General features: G+C 43.2%; 1 protein-coding gene across 1 annotated transcript in view; it reads right to left on the bottom strand.

Moving 5' to 3' along the window:
* Positions 1-247: 247 nt before the first annotated feature.
* LOC125301638 (copine-9-like) overlaps positions 248-12,696 on the bottom strand; it is a 104,101-nt gene continuing 91,652 nt past the window's right edge. Inside the window, 5 exon segments of the mRNA XM_048254279.1 lie at positions 248-4,121; positions 4,123-4,256; positions 4,438-4,511; positions 6,271-6,328; positions 6,563-6,665. Coding sequence (XP_048110236.1) covers positions 3,938-4,121; positions 4,123-4,256; positions 4,438-4,511; positions 6,271-6,328; positions 6,563-6,665 — 553 coding nt within the window. The 3' untranslated portion in view covers positions 248-3,937.

Below are 12,696 nucleotides of genomic sequence, written 5' to 3'. Positions count from 1 at the left end.
TTTATATTCTTTAATGTTCAAAGGGAAATAATGGATTGTTTGGAAGTTTCAAAACTGAATGTAGGCTATGCAAATGTCCAACATTAAAAGTTTCGCAGTTGAAATGGGCAAATTTTAATTGTCTTGCAAAACACAGTTCTACAACTAGATGGCGCAGCAAGTCTGGAAATGTCAGAAATTGTTATGAAGAAACTAAATTACTGTGAATTAACACATTTTAATATAAACAGAAAAAACAAACGCATGGTTTACTTCAAAGTGCTTTATTATTGCCAAAACGTTTTCACATTCATACAGTGAGTGTTGGCTAATGAGTTTGGGAAACCTGTCAGAAGTTTCAAATCAATATTGTCCCATTTTGCAGTGCAATAACATTGACATTCAAACAGAATGAAATATAGACCTATTTATTTTAAAGTTATAGCCTATATAAAAACTTCCAGCATTCATCATAGTTTTTTTTTTATTACCAGGCAGTGGCACAGAAGCGTTGAGCATTTGAACATTGTCCAAACACGACATGTAGGCTTCTTGGTGAATTCATGTTTTCTTTTGTCCTGATCTTGTATTCCACCGAAGCTCATAAGGAGTCCTAAGGAGACTGATTGAAGATCCATGAAAAAGTACTGGCTGTGGTAAGAGTTTAGTTTTGGCAGCCGCCTCTTCAGAAGCAAACTGAAGGGGTTGACAATGCCCTGTGTTGCGTGTGCAACCGTTTTGGGGAATAAATCAACTAAAGGTTCATTTTCAGTTGACCTTATCAATGGAATTTTGGTTTCAAACTAAAATTGTACTGTATTCTGATGATATAGCAGTGCAAGTGGAAGAGTATGCTAAAAAAAATGAAAGACTTGGGCAAGGATTAGGGTCTGGTCAAGCTAGATAAGGAGAAATAACCTCTACAATCTACTCACTGAACACATAGTTGACAAATCATGCTCAATGTAAAAAATACTACGTAAGATTTAAATGAGGTTTCATCTTGCTCTCCAACAATTTATGTGCATGCGGTTGTACTAAATTAGCACTCTTATAATTTCAAAGACACAAAGATTGCGGCTGTATTTGCGACACTAGACTGATAAACACGTGTGTTCTATATGTTTAGAAAATATCATCTATTGGTAGCAAGCTACATCATACTCTTTGCCTGATTCTACACCAGTATCTCTATTATGGACACTGTACGCAACAGGAGAGAGAACATGAACACAATACAGCATCATACAAAAAAAAAACATTCACAGTTTGCTAGCTATATTCACAGTTATCTACAGGTAGTTGATTTCAAATTCCGGACTAAAAACAACCCATTCAGTGATAATGCAAATAAATGGTCTTGCTCAAAACGCCACCAATTAATGTCATTTTGCTCTCAATCAAAAGTTTGAAGTTGTTAACTACCGTATATAGACCCAAGATTGTTTTTACTCCAGAGTTACACTTTAAGGTATACAGTTACTTCTTTGATGATCATTAAAACGGTCCCATTAATTCCATGCAAAATAAAATTCAAATCATAACAACATAATTCGTGTAACAAACTGCCCTGACATGTATATCAACTGAACTCTCATATACACTTGACAAAGAAGTAAGGCCACATACTGTATTCATATTCCGTCCTTACTCAACCCTTCATGCGCATGGCATGGCTACAACTGATTCCCAACACTCAGTAATAAAATGTGCTCTAAGTACAAATACCTGTGTACCATGTACATAAGTATTATCATAATGGTAGAATATGTTGTCTGATAAAGTAGGTTTGTGATATATACTGCTGGCAGAGGTCAAATTAATGAAACAAAACTAAACAAAACTGGCCAATAGCTTCATAAGTTCTTTGTGAAGTACATACTCAAACCCTGCATGTCAATTGTAGTGCTTGAAATGCCACTGTTTTTTTCTCTCTTTCTCTCTCTGGGCTTATCATGTATTGTGTCAGTTTCATATTAATTAAGAGTCCTGTACAAAAAGCCGCAGATTGCCCACTTGGCCTTCGGCTACATTTGACTCAACCTCAAGTTATTCAGGTGTCATTGTCACACCTGGCGCCTCATAATGACAACGTTGCACTGAAAAACAACCACAGTCGTGGTAGGAGCATACATAAGAAGAAGGGAAAAAAAGAGACAAAAATCCCAAATAATGAAACTTTTCATGCATATTTATACCAAAGTATGACAGTTTACAGCAGTTAGACCCACATACATAGTAAAAATGCCAGAGCAGCCTCAGAATAACTATGCATACATTTGCAAAAGTAAAAACGCCAGTTTTGCAACTCTCCTAGAAATGTGTTTTTAATGGGCTGACAGCTGGGCTTTCAAGAGCCAATCCTGCTGACTCTCAATAAGGGAGTCGAGGTGACCTGGGAACGTCACCTGTCTCCTTTGCTCTCTCTTTCTCTCTCTCTGGACAACATGTGAGTACTTTTGTCCCAGATTGTTGCCATGAGGTGGCTGTGGTGGATCATTCTTATTCTAAATAAGTGCAGCAGACTCTGTGGACTATGAAAGGAGGGTGCGGATATGCTGCTGTGAGCCAGACCATGAATTATTCATCTCCACACAGGGCTGGAGCCACGCTGGGTAGGTGGGGAAGTGACTACAATGAACATAGAAATTAAAGTGATAACACCTTTGACAGAGACCGTCTGACATGTCTAAGTTGCTTCTGTCCTCTCAACTTTGAATGTAGGATAAGTGGATTCTTCGGAATCTTCTCAGGTAGAAACTTATTTTACACATAAACGTTACACCTAAAACTCATGAGACTACCCAAATAAATGAAAACTGCTCATAATGGCCATTTCAGTATGTAAACAGCCATATAGGATACTAAACTCATGATGTTTGGTATATTGCAACAAGTGACACTGAACAAATACATATAATTTTTAGATGATCAGGAATGTTGACCGTAGCTAGTTTTTGGTCAATAAATAAGTGAATCAACTTTTCCAACTATTTGCACATATTCCCAAAAATTAAATAGTACAAACAAAGATGTTGGTTAGTGGCATGCAGTCAACAAGAGCTTCACAAAGGCCACTCTTCCACACTTCCAGCGTTATTCTGACAGATTCACACTTTGACTTTTGTTTGGTTTGAAATATACAGTCAGTCAAAGTCTGCAGCACAGCAGTGGCTACTGGGCCACGGGAAACCCATTGTTGTGACGGATATGACTATAGCAGGAGACAGCTGGTGAACATCTCTGTGTGAGTCGTGTAGAAAGAAACATTAAAATGACTCTCAGAGCAAGTTGTCCTTGACAGACGTGGAGACACCAAGCAAAGCTCCCACCGCCGATAAGAATAGGCGGACCGTAATTCTCATTCCATTGTGCCGATCCCATCCCCTGCTGCAGATGCCTGCTTCATTAGAGTGTTTACATGACAAGTTCAGCCAGGGTTCAGTCCTCATATAATGCCACTTTGGAACACTCTCTGCACCCATTGGCAACATTCTCTGCTAAAGCATAGAGCCCAGAGAGGTTTCAAATGCACTGCATGCATTCAGGGGTCGATTGAGCATTCAAGTGTGGGAGTGACAGAATGTAATGCTTTTTTTCTCTTTATCTCTCTCCTTGCTAAATCCTTGTTTTTCTGTTGTCTGTTCCACGCTTGTTGGGAGACTAAGCCATGATCTTGTCAGATGAAATAAGTCAAAGGCGGAAAGCCTTGTTGATTAGAAAAGTTTGCTTGCCAGGCATAATTTTCTGCTTGGCTGATGTGGGTCACACCATAAGATGTGCTAAAGTTGTGAGCACTTGGGTAGGAAGGACAGAGAAGGATTTCAGGAAGAGTGGTGACTGTCGAGTTATTGAAGACTGTTGAGAAGAGTGTTGGGAAATAACTTGTTGAGTGTTATGGAGTTTTTTTTTCTGGATGAGTCAAAGGATTAACACTAGCCCACTCCTCCCACCCATATTATATTAGCTCAGGTTGATAAAAATGCTTTATGTGGATGTACTTGATGCGCTTCATTTCAGGAGTGGATGGCAGCATTAATAAAGTTCCAGGGACAGCCACCGCCTCCTCTCTGGACCCCCGTCTCCGCTCAGATGCGCATGTTGAGGGCTTGATTGTTGGTGTTGGCGTTGGGCAGGGTGGGCCGGGGCTCGATATCCCGGCTCTTCATGAAGGACAGCAGCTGGTCAGGGATCTCAGCCAGAACGTCCTTGGCCAGTCGTGCCATGCTCAGCACTTGGTTTCCCGACCGGTCGATGTAGTCCCGGAATGGCACAAACTGGAAGGGGAAGGCAAAAGGGGTGGCAAAGAATGTGGGCAATAGACAGAGATGAGAAGTTCACATGGTAGTAAATGGGCTGCTCTTATGGTAAAGAGATTTTACTCATAGAGTCAAAGGAGAGTTTAAGGGAGACATGTATTCTGTCCAAGGCTAACAAGAGTGGGGGGTGCGATCCTACCTGCACAATGTCTCTTTCTGCATATCGCCCCCTAGAGGACACCCTCACTTCATCTCCATCCAGCTCCTCCATTGCTACCGGGAGAGATGACAGAATCTCAGATCCAGAATACAGATACAGAATGCTTTCTTATTATTGCCCCCCACTATCTGCTATAGCTATCTTGCACATTACACCTGTTGTCTTCAGCATGGGAAAAAATGTATGTTAGTAGTGAACTGGACCTCTGTCGTGGGCATTCATATACAATTCAGAAGCTGTTGGTTTTTGCTTGTGACACCAAAAGGAGAGGGAAAAGTAAATAGGGTATAGTGTGTCTATATACAATCTTGTGTGTGTGCATGTTTGTGTGTGTGTGTGTGTGTGTGGGCTCGTAGGTGTGTGTGTTTATGTGTGTGTATGTGTGTTTGTGTGTGGGCGCGTAGGTGTATATGTGTGTTTGTTTGTGTGTGTGTGTGTGTGTGTGTGTGTGTGTGTGTGTGTGTGTGTGTGTGTGTGTGTGTGCGTCGCGTGCGTGCGCGTAGGTCTGTCATGGCACAGAGATTGGCAGATGGCACTTGGAGACAGCTGGAGAGGTGCGCTGCTGGGGATGGAAGAGCTCGAGGGCTGTGTGGGTGCCCAGGGAGGCTCAGCTAGGTGCATTTCACCTGAACCCCCCCAACCCACACACACACACACACACACTCACAGACAACTGCACACACACACACAGAGGACAAACTCAGAGGCTCACATACACACACACACCCAGACACACACACACACACACACACACGCACGCACAGAGAAAGGAAAAATTTGGAGGCTCTCACGCATAAACCCAGAGAAATAGTAATAGGTCCCAGTGAGAAATCACTTATTGTCAGGCCCAAGTAACCACCTACAGCCCACAGCACTGCAATGCAAGGTCATTCTGGCGCGACTTCAGCCACTACCAGACATGGACCAGAAAACAATAGTAAAATTCAGAAGCTGAGAAAATCAACCTCTAATTGCACCAGTTCAAAATAAAGTAAGAATAGAGGCTAGTAAATTTGAGCGAGTCCTTTTTTTCGTAAATCAGTAATTATAGAAATAATAATAAAATAATAACTAAGAATAGTTGCAGAGAAAAAAATAGTCAGTTGTTGGATTCTGCTGAGAGGTAGGGTTCTCAATAATGTGTGCTTGCTTACATACTATGACCTCCCTCTGTGTGTGTATATCTCTCGAGCTCGCACACATACACCCCTCCACACACACACATACTGTACACACACACGCATACACACACAAACATACAGGACTAATATAAGCACATCCTCTCACACACACTCGCCACAAAACCCTAGTAATGGGTCCCGCTGAGAGTTCACCTGTCATCAGGCATGAGAAACCAGCTTTGCCCACAGCAACACTGCTCACTCCAATCACTTAGCCAATTAACATTTAGGATGGCATACCGCATCGTTAAATAGTCTCACTGCTCAGTTCCTGGGCAGATTGTGGTTCTCTGCTGCTATAATTACTTCGTGGTAGCTTTGTCCGTCCTCTAAAACTGTGATTCTTTTTCTAAAGCCACCTTTTCCGATTAACCCGTTCAACTTGACTTCATCGTTATTTCCGTAAGAGAAAGAAAGAAAGAACGTAAGAAAGTAAGAATGAACAGTGTAAAGAACTACTTGAATGGGAAGCTGCTTTTAACAACAGACGTCTTCTATACTACCACCCATCTGGCATACTACTACAAAAACATGCATTAAAGATGCAGTCTGGCATTCAGTTTCAGTTCTGCAAAAAGCTGTTGATAGATGGGAATAGAAAAGCGTATGCTGCAGCTTTAACTTCACTTACCATCAAATTCAGCTGGTCCCACTCCTACTATGATGATAGACATGGGCAAAGAAGCAGCCTGGGAATTACAAGAGGCAAAGAGAGAGCATTATGCAATAATGCATGAGGTATATGATGAACTACAAAGCACTCAGCTAGAAGAAATGGGCTTACATTATTTTCTTTTTGCTATTCTTTTCATATGTATGTGTGGCAAGTTATATTGGCATGTGTTTCCCACTGCAATGAGGGCACAGAGTAGTGACCGACAGAGTGTTTGAGAGCTAAGTGTAGGAGGTGAAAGTTATTTTACGTTGACCACGGCCTCCTTGGTCTGCACCATGTCCGATATGACCCCGTCTGTGATCATGAGCAGTACGAAGTACTGTGAGCCGTCCGTCACTTCCTCCGCCAGCCTGCAGGCAAAGAGAACAGAAGCCGCTCAGTCAGTACACATATCACGTCACATTATCAGCGTAAACAACAGGGCCAAACACGCACACTCAAACCTACAGTAATGCATTACAGATAATGTACCGGCCACAAAGCAAACACCTCCCTTTCAGGATCGTTGACTTTAATCCCACACAATTATCTGGGCAAATATAGATGTTCTGTGAGGATCTGTAATGATGACGCCTCTAAGAGTTCACCTGGCGTCGGGCTGAAGCTCTATGGGATTGCGCCTGGGAAATGACTGACTTCAAGCCATTTCAGAGCTTCTACTACACAATGTGAAAGTTCCACTTATAAGTGTGCAATGGAACACCGGAAGGAAGCATAAGGGGGGATTGTTCTCTGATTTGGGGCCTGGAGTTTGTGCATCACAAGAAAAAGTGTGTGGTTGCAAAGTTCGCTCTGCTCCAGTTGTTGCACTGTCTTGGTCTGTGCCACCAGAGCTGGCTGGGTTGAATGGGGGACAGTGGACTTTTTTTTGTCATCTGCACCCGATCAACAAAGACTCACAATCCCCCCCAGCTCTCCCCTACACACCTCCCCTAGCTTCAGCTTCTCCACACAACCCACAGGCTGATAAGGACATTCTCCAAATGTCATGCTGTCCTTTCAAAAAATAACAGCCCATCCCCCCTCCCCACCCCATCCCCTCTCCGTATCCATCACATTCATCTGGCATCCCAACAGAGATCAGTTGAAATAAATAAAGGGAATAAATCCCACATATCTCTGTCTGCGTCTCCGTCACCCTCTCTTTCCATCTCTGGTGATGGTGCTGACAACTTGCTCCATGTCTGACAGCTTCAGCGGTGCACTGCAATTTCTACCTACCTCCACAAACGACTTAACAAATGTCTGGATCGCATTAGATTGGAGAAGCGTGTGGAGTATCAAGACCAATCGATGTTGGACACTGGGACCATCTAATAATGTCCTGTGCAGTGTGCAGAGTCTATCTGACCTCGTAAGGTCCTTCAGCATCAGGTCCCTCAGGATGCCTGCGGTCTGGTGCAAACCATAACCCTTTGTCAAGAGCTCCACATGGCATTCATCCAGTTTCGGGTCCTAGTCCAGTCATAAAGCCGACCAAATTCCTGTGTTCCTGAGTTTTATTAACGTTAACCTTTAATACAAGTTTGACATTTGATATCGGTGCCACCAGCTCCTGCAGAGCAGCAATGCTTAAAAGTTTATGAGTGTACTTCTGAGTGTGATGACAGAGTAATCGAGAGAGAACCCCTTCCACTCACATTTCTGCAACATCTTAAAGCATCCTTAGCCAACTCAGAAACCTGCCTGTTCATTCAGAAAATACAGATACATACCTGGGGCAGCAAACTGACTGACGATAGCCCACTCCCTAGTTGCTTAAAAAAACACATACTGAATAAACATTGCCTTAAACTTTATTTATGTAAAGGACACTGAACTGTCTCTAAGTATGAAATGTGCTTTATAAATAAACTTGCCTGACCATGCTACAGAGATTAACTAGGCAGACAGCATATGGGGAAAAGCCTTAGGACAGAACCCTGACAAACAAGCTCTACAGTGATAAAGCTGTCGGGACTGGCTATTCAGCATAGTTGGTAGAATGCCCAACTCTCACAATAAGACTGCATTTGAGCTCTGGCATAAGAGCCCCCAAATACATTCTGGAGCAAGAAGACAGCCACCGGGCAAGTAACCGACCTTAAAGGTGCTCTAAGCGATGCTGGGTAACGTCACTTGTGTTGACTTTCAAACAAAACAGAGCTAGCTCGCTACTTCCTCCCCCTCCCTCCCGTGTTGCTCCCGTGATATTGAAACTCCTAAACGCGCATCTCGTCTGTGATTTGCTGGAACAGTTTGTTATGTTTTTATGGGCTAGGTTTGCCCAGGTTGTTTTTGTTGCCGTTTTTGGAGCCTGGGCTGTCCACAGAGGTTGCATGTTTTTACAGTGTATTCAGGACACAGACAGCTAGCGGATGGTGAGGTGATGTTTGCAGTAAGTGACATAAAGGGCTCTATCTTGCACTTTTGCGCAATTGATTTTGCGCAAATCGCTTTGTGGGCGGATCTTGGGCGCTGTTTCTATTTTACCGGCGGGATAATGACTGTTGCGCCCAACACAAATCTAAAATGGGGTGGTCTGTAGTAGCTACATTACTCATGGGTGTGGTTTGGGCGTAACATGCAATAAACCAATCAGAGCGTCATCTCACATTCCCTTTAACAACAGGCACGCTTGTTCCATAGCGGATTGCTATTATGATGGCGGATTTTCCAGGCAGCAGGAACAGTTCACAGCGCTATAGTCAGTTGGGAACATTTTGCTATTGATTTTTCCTCTTGACAAAATGTAATACAGAAATGTCACTTTCCGATGTTTTGTGATCACTCTTACTGAATCACGAGGTTATAAAATATGGTGATATTTTTGCAATGTAATCTACCTCACTAAAGAGTATAGACAATGCAGATCTGTCAGATAAGCTCTCCTCTCCCGTGCTGCTGCTGGGGCATTTGGGTTAAATGGCATTGGCATGCAGTTCAACATCACGTCTCATTAAGTCCTCTAATATTTCCTAATTTATGTCATCAACGCATCCGTGATTTGTGGAAATGTGTATGCTAGATTTATACCTATTTTTTCACATCGGACACCACACTGATTTCCCTCGTGTAGCAATATTTGTCCTTGTAATTATGTATGGTTTGGAGAAATGGGAACTGCGTCGTATAGATGAGGGGAGCAAAGTGCATTACGGAACACAGGCGCCCAAGCAAGTGCTCCTGCAGGTGTAAGCTACGGCTGTACCTTACTATCAGGCAACTCAACGAGAAACAGTTTCCAAGTAGACCTAACTTTCCAACTCTGCACAGTATCCCATTAACTGCATGACAGTAGGCTATTTACAATATTTTGAATAGAAAATTGTAGCCAAGGCTACTTGCTGCTTTCTTTCACTGTCTATGGTTGCTGGTTAACAGCACATAATAAGCTTATTTAAGCGAATTCACAAACTCAAGACTTCAAGGCCATCATGGATATAAAACGTTTTTGAAAACAAAGAAAGGATGGAGGGAACATCCACAAAATTTAGGGGCAGCCGTGGCCCACTGGTTAGCACTCCAGACCTGTAACCGGAGGGTTGCCGGTTCGAGCACTGACCAGTGGGAACGGCTGAAGTGCCCCTGAGCAAGGCACCTAACCCCTCACTGCTCCCCGAGCGCCGCTGTCGTAGCAGGCAGCTCACTGCGCCGGGATTAGTGTGTGCTTCACCTCACTGTGTGCTGAGTATGTTTCACTAATTCACGGATTGGGATAAATGCAGAGACCAAATTTCCCTCACGGGATCAAAAGAGTATATCCTTATACTTAAAACCTTAGCACAGCTGGAATAATGCTTATAGGCTGATGTTAAAGCGCACACGATGTTTAAAGCCATACACAGTGGTAAATTGGAACAAAACTAAAGGTAACTTTAGCCTTTATAGGGCTGTATAAAGTTGTCCAAATTAATAGGTTGTAATTAGGCATTGTTGTTGTAAAGATATTCCATGTAGATGTACTATAGGCTACTAAATTTTTACCAATGCACGAACAAACCCGGGAAACGGACAAATATTATCAAGGCTTTGAATGTTTCCATCTGTGCACAGGGTGTCTGTAGATCGGTGTGCATAGCATTCATTCCTGTAGGCCTGTGGCCATGCATGCGCCCTTAAAATAGCGTCTGAATTTGCGGCACTGACTTTAGACCAGGAGGTTCTTGGTCTGTGGCGGAATTGTTTTCTGAAACTGCAAAATATCAACCGGGACCATTTGCCCCGGAACGCCCCCTCTTTTCGCTGAAACACCCCCGTGGGCGCACATGTACTTGTGGAGGGAAAATTCCAATATGCTCTGACTGCAAAATAGGAAAGACAAAAGCGTGAGTATACAAAGTCAATTGCGCTAGAGCACAAGTTAGAGCTCAAAACGTTCTAGTCTATAAAACGTGTGGCATCGCTTAGAGCACCTTTAACAATGGCAAGACATTGAGAAATAATAGTTGTGATGCATTTTCAAAACAAGAAAGCTAAAATCATGGCAGAAAGATTACCCAAAAACCTCAGAAGTTTAGTGTGGGGAATTCATCACGATTATGCAAATGCCTGAACTATAATGGAATCAAGGAGAACAATAGTAATTCCACATTCTTTTATGCGATTAAATTGTTTGGAAAGAAAGAAACAAACTGCAGTATCAGTATTATTATGTCTGATCACCACGGTAATAAGGTCTATTTCTGAATTCAAATAGTTTTCCCCTGCGAGTCAAGAGCAATGTGTATGTGTGTGGGATTCCTAGTTGTGTGGTGCCTGTGAGTGTGGTAGTGGTGTGTGTGTGTGTGTGTGTGTGTGTGTGTGTGTGTGTGTGTGTATGTGTATGTGTGTGTTTTTAGGCTCTTGTTGCAGGTAATGGTCTCGCCCACAGGAAAAGCGGGACCACACTGCCACTCTGTCTGACTGACTCAGCATCAGTGCGCGGCTGGAGGCGGGGAAGCTGAAACCGGCTAAATGCCTTCACATTCGGCCGCCCACATGTTCCTCCTTTCATATGGACGAAGATGCCTGCCTGCGTGGAGATGACCTATAGGGGGGATATGGGACCTTTCACTATTGACTATTGATTTAATGAATGTATGAATTACATTCTTATAGATTAGCATGCAGTGTGGGGAGAGGTGGAGAGAGTAATGCATCTCTACACAAGTTAAAAGGGTGATGTACATAGGGAGGTGAGACAGAGAGAGAGAGAGAGAGAGAGAGAGGCTTTAAGTGACAGAGTGATAGATACAGTGCATTAAGAGGGAGAGTGGGAGACAGGTTAAACAAGGACTCCAATCCAACCAACCCAAAGGGGAGAGAGAGAGATAGAGAGAATAGAAAAGAGGAATAGGGATGGATGGATAGAGAGAGAGAGGGACAGAGACATGTTTCTTCATTTACAGCATGGGGGAAGAGATAGAGAGAAAAAGAGGGATGCATAGAGAAAGAGAGCAAGAAGTGAAGAACATCCTCACTTCTCTGGGAGCAGGCGCTGGAGCTATGGAGGTCCGTGGAAGAGCAGTTGAAGTTCCTGCGCTAAATGTGATTACGCAAGCGAGAGCCCTGCGCGAACCGCGCAGTATGATATTACTATGGCGATGAGACTGCTATAAATAAAATGAGTTGGAAGGAAGGACGTTGGAATGGACAAGTGGAGTGGTTGCAGAGACAGAGGGCTATTTTACCACTATCATAACCGCCTCCACATACACATCACACTACACCCCCCACACACACACACACCACACCACACACACACACACACACACACACACACACACACACACACACACACACACCACACACACACACACACTCCCCTGGACAACACCTTCAGCCTGCAATAAATTCGAATCAAAATAATTAAGTCTCCCTCCAGTCATAGAAAACAACTCTGAGGGTGTGTTGTGTAGTGCTGTGCGTGTGTCTCTGAGCCTGTGTGTGTGTGTGTGTGTGTGTTTGTGTGTGTGTGTGTGCGTGTGTGTGTGTGATGCAGAGTGAGGTGTACTGGTGATGTTCCTCCTGTGCTTCAGTAAACAGACCAGCTAGAAAAGCACTCCTGACAGGCTGATTCCGTCGGCCAGGGCCTCAGCACTTTTTAACTTGTTCACAATAGTATCTGCATTATTCATTAATGTGTGTGTGTGTGTGTGTTAGAGAGAGATAAGTAGATAAATAGGCAGAATGTTTGGTTTACATGGTTGCAAAACCTCCCTTTCCCCAAATTACTTCCCATTCTCCCCACATAGTCTTATGCGGTGTGTGTATACCGAGCTTATAAGTGCTCTTGCTTTTAAGACTTGAGCTACAGTAGGCCTCTGGTCATTACTTGGACACATGTATTGAGCTGATGGCAATTTTCTTTGTTAAAGTAAATCGTTGTTTAACCAACTCTTTAATTAGTTGTAGTAGAGG

This window comes from Alosa alosa, chromosome 10 (assembly GCF_017589495.1).
Source record: "Alosa alosa isolate M-15738 ecotype Scorff River chromosome 10, AALO_Geno_1.1, whole genome shotgun sequence".
Lineage (NCBI taxonomy): Eukaryota > Metazoa > Chordata > Actinopteri > Clupeiformes > Clupeidae > Alosa > Alosa alosa.
The sequence above is the reverse complement of the archived record's forward strand: the minus strand, read 5'-3'. Positions and strand labels throughout refer to the sequence as shown.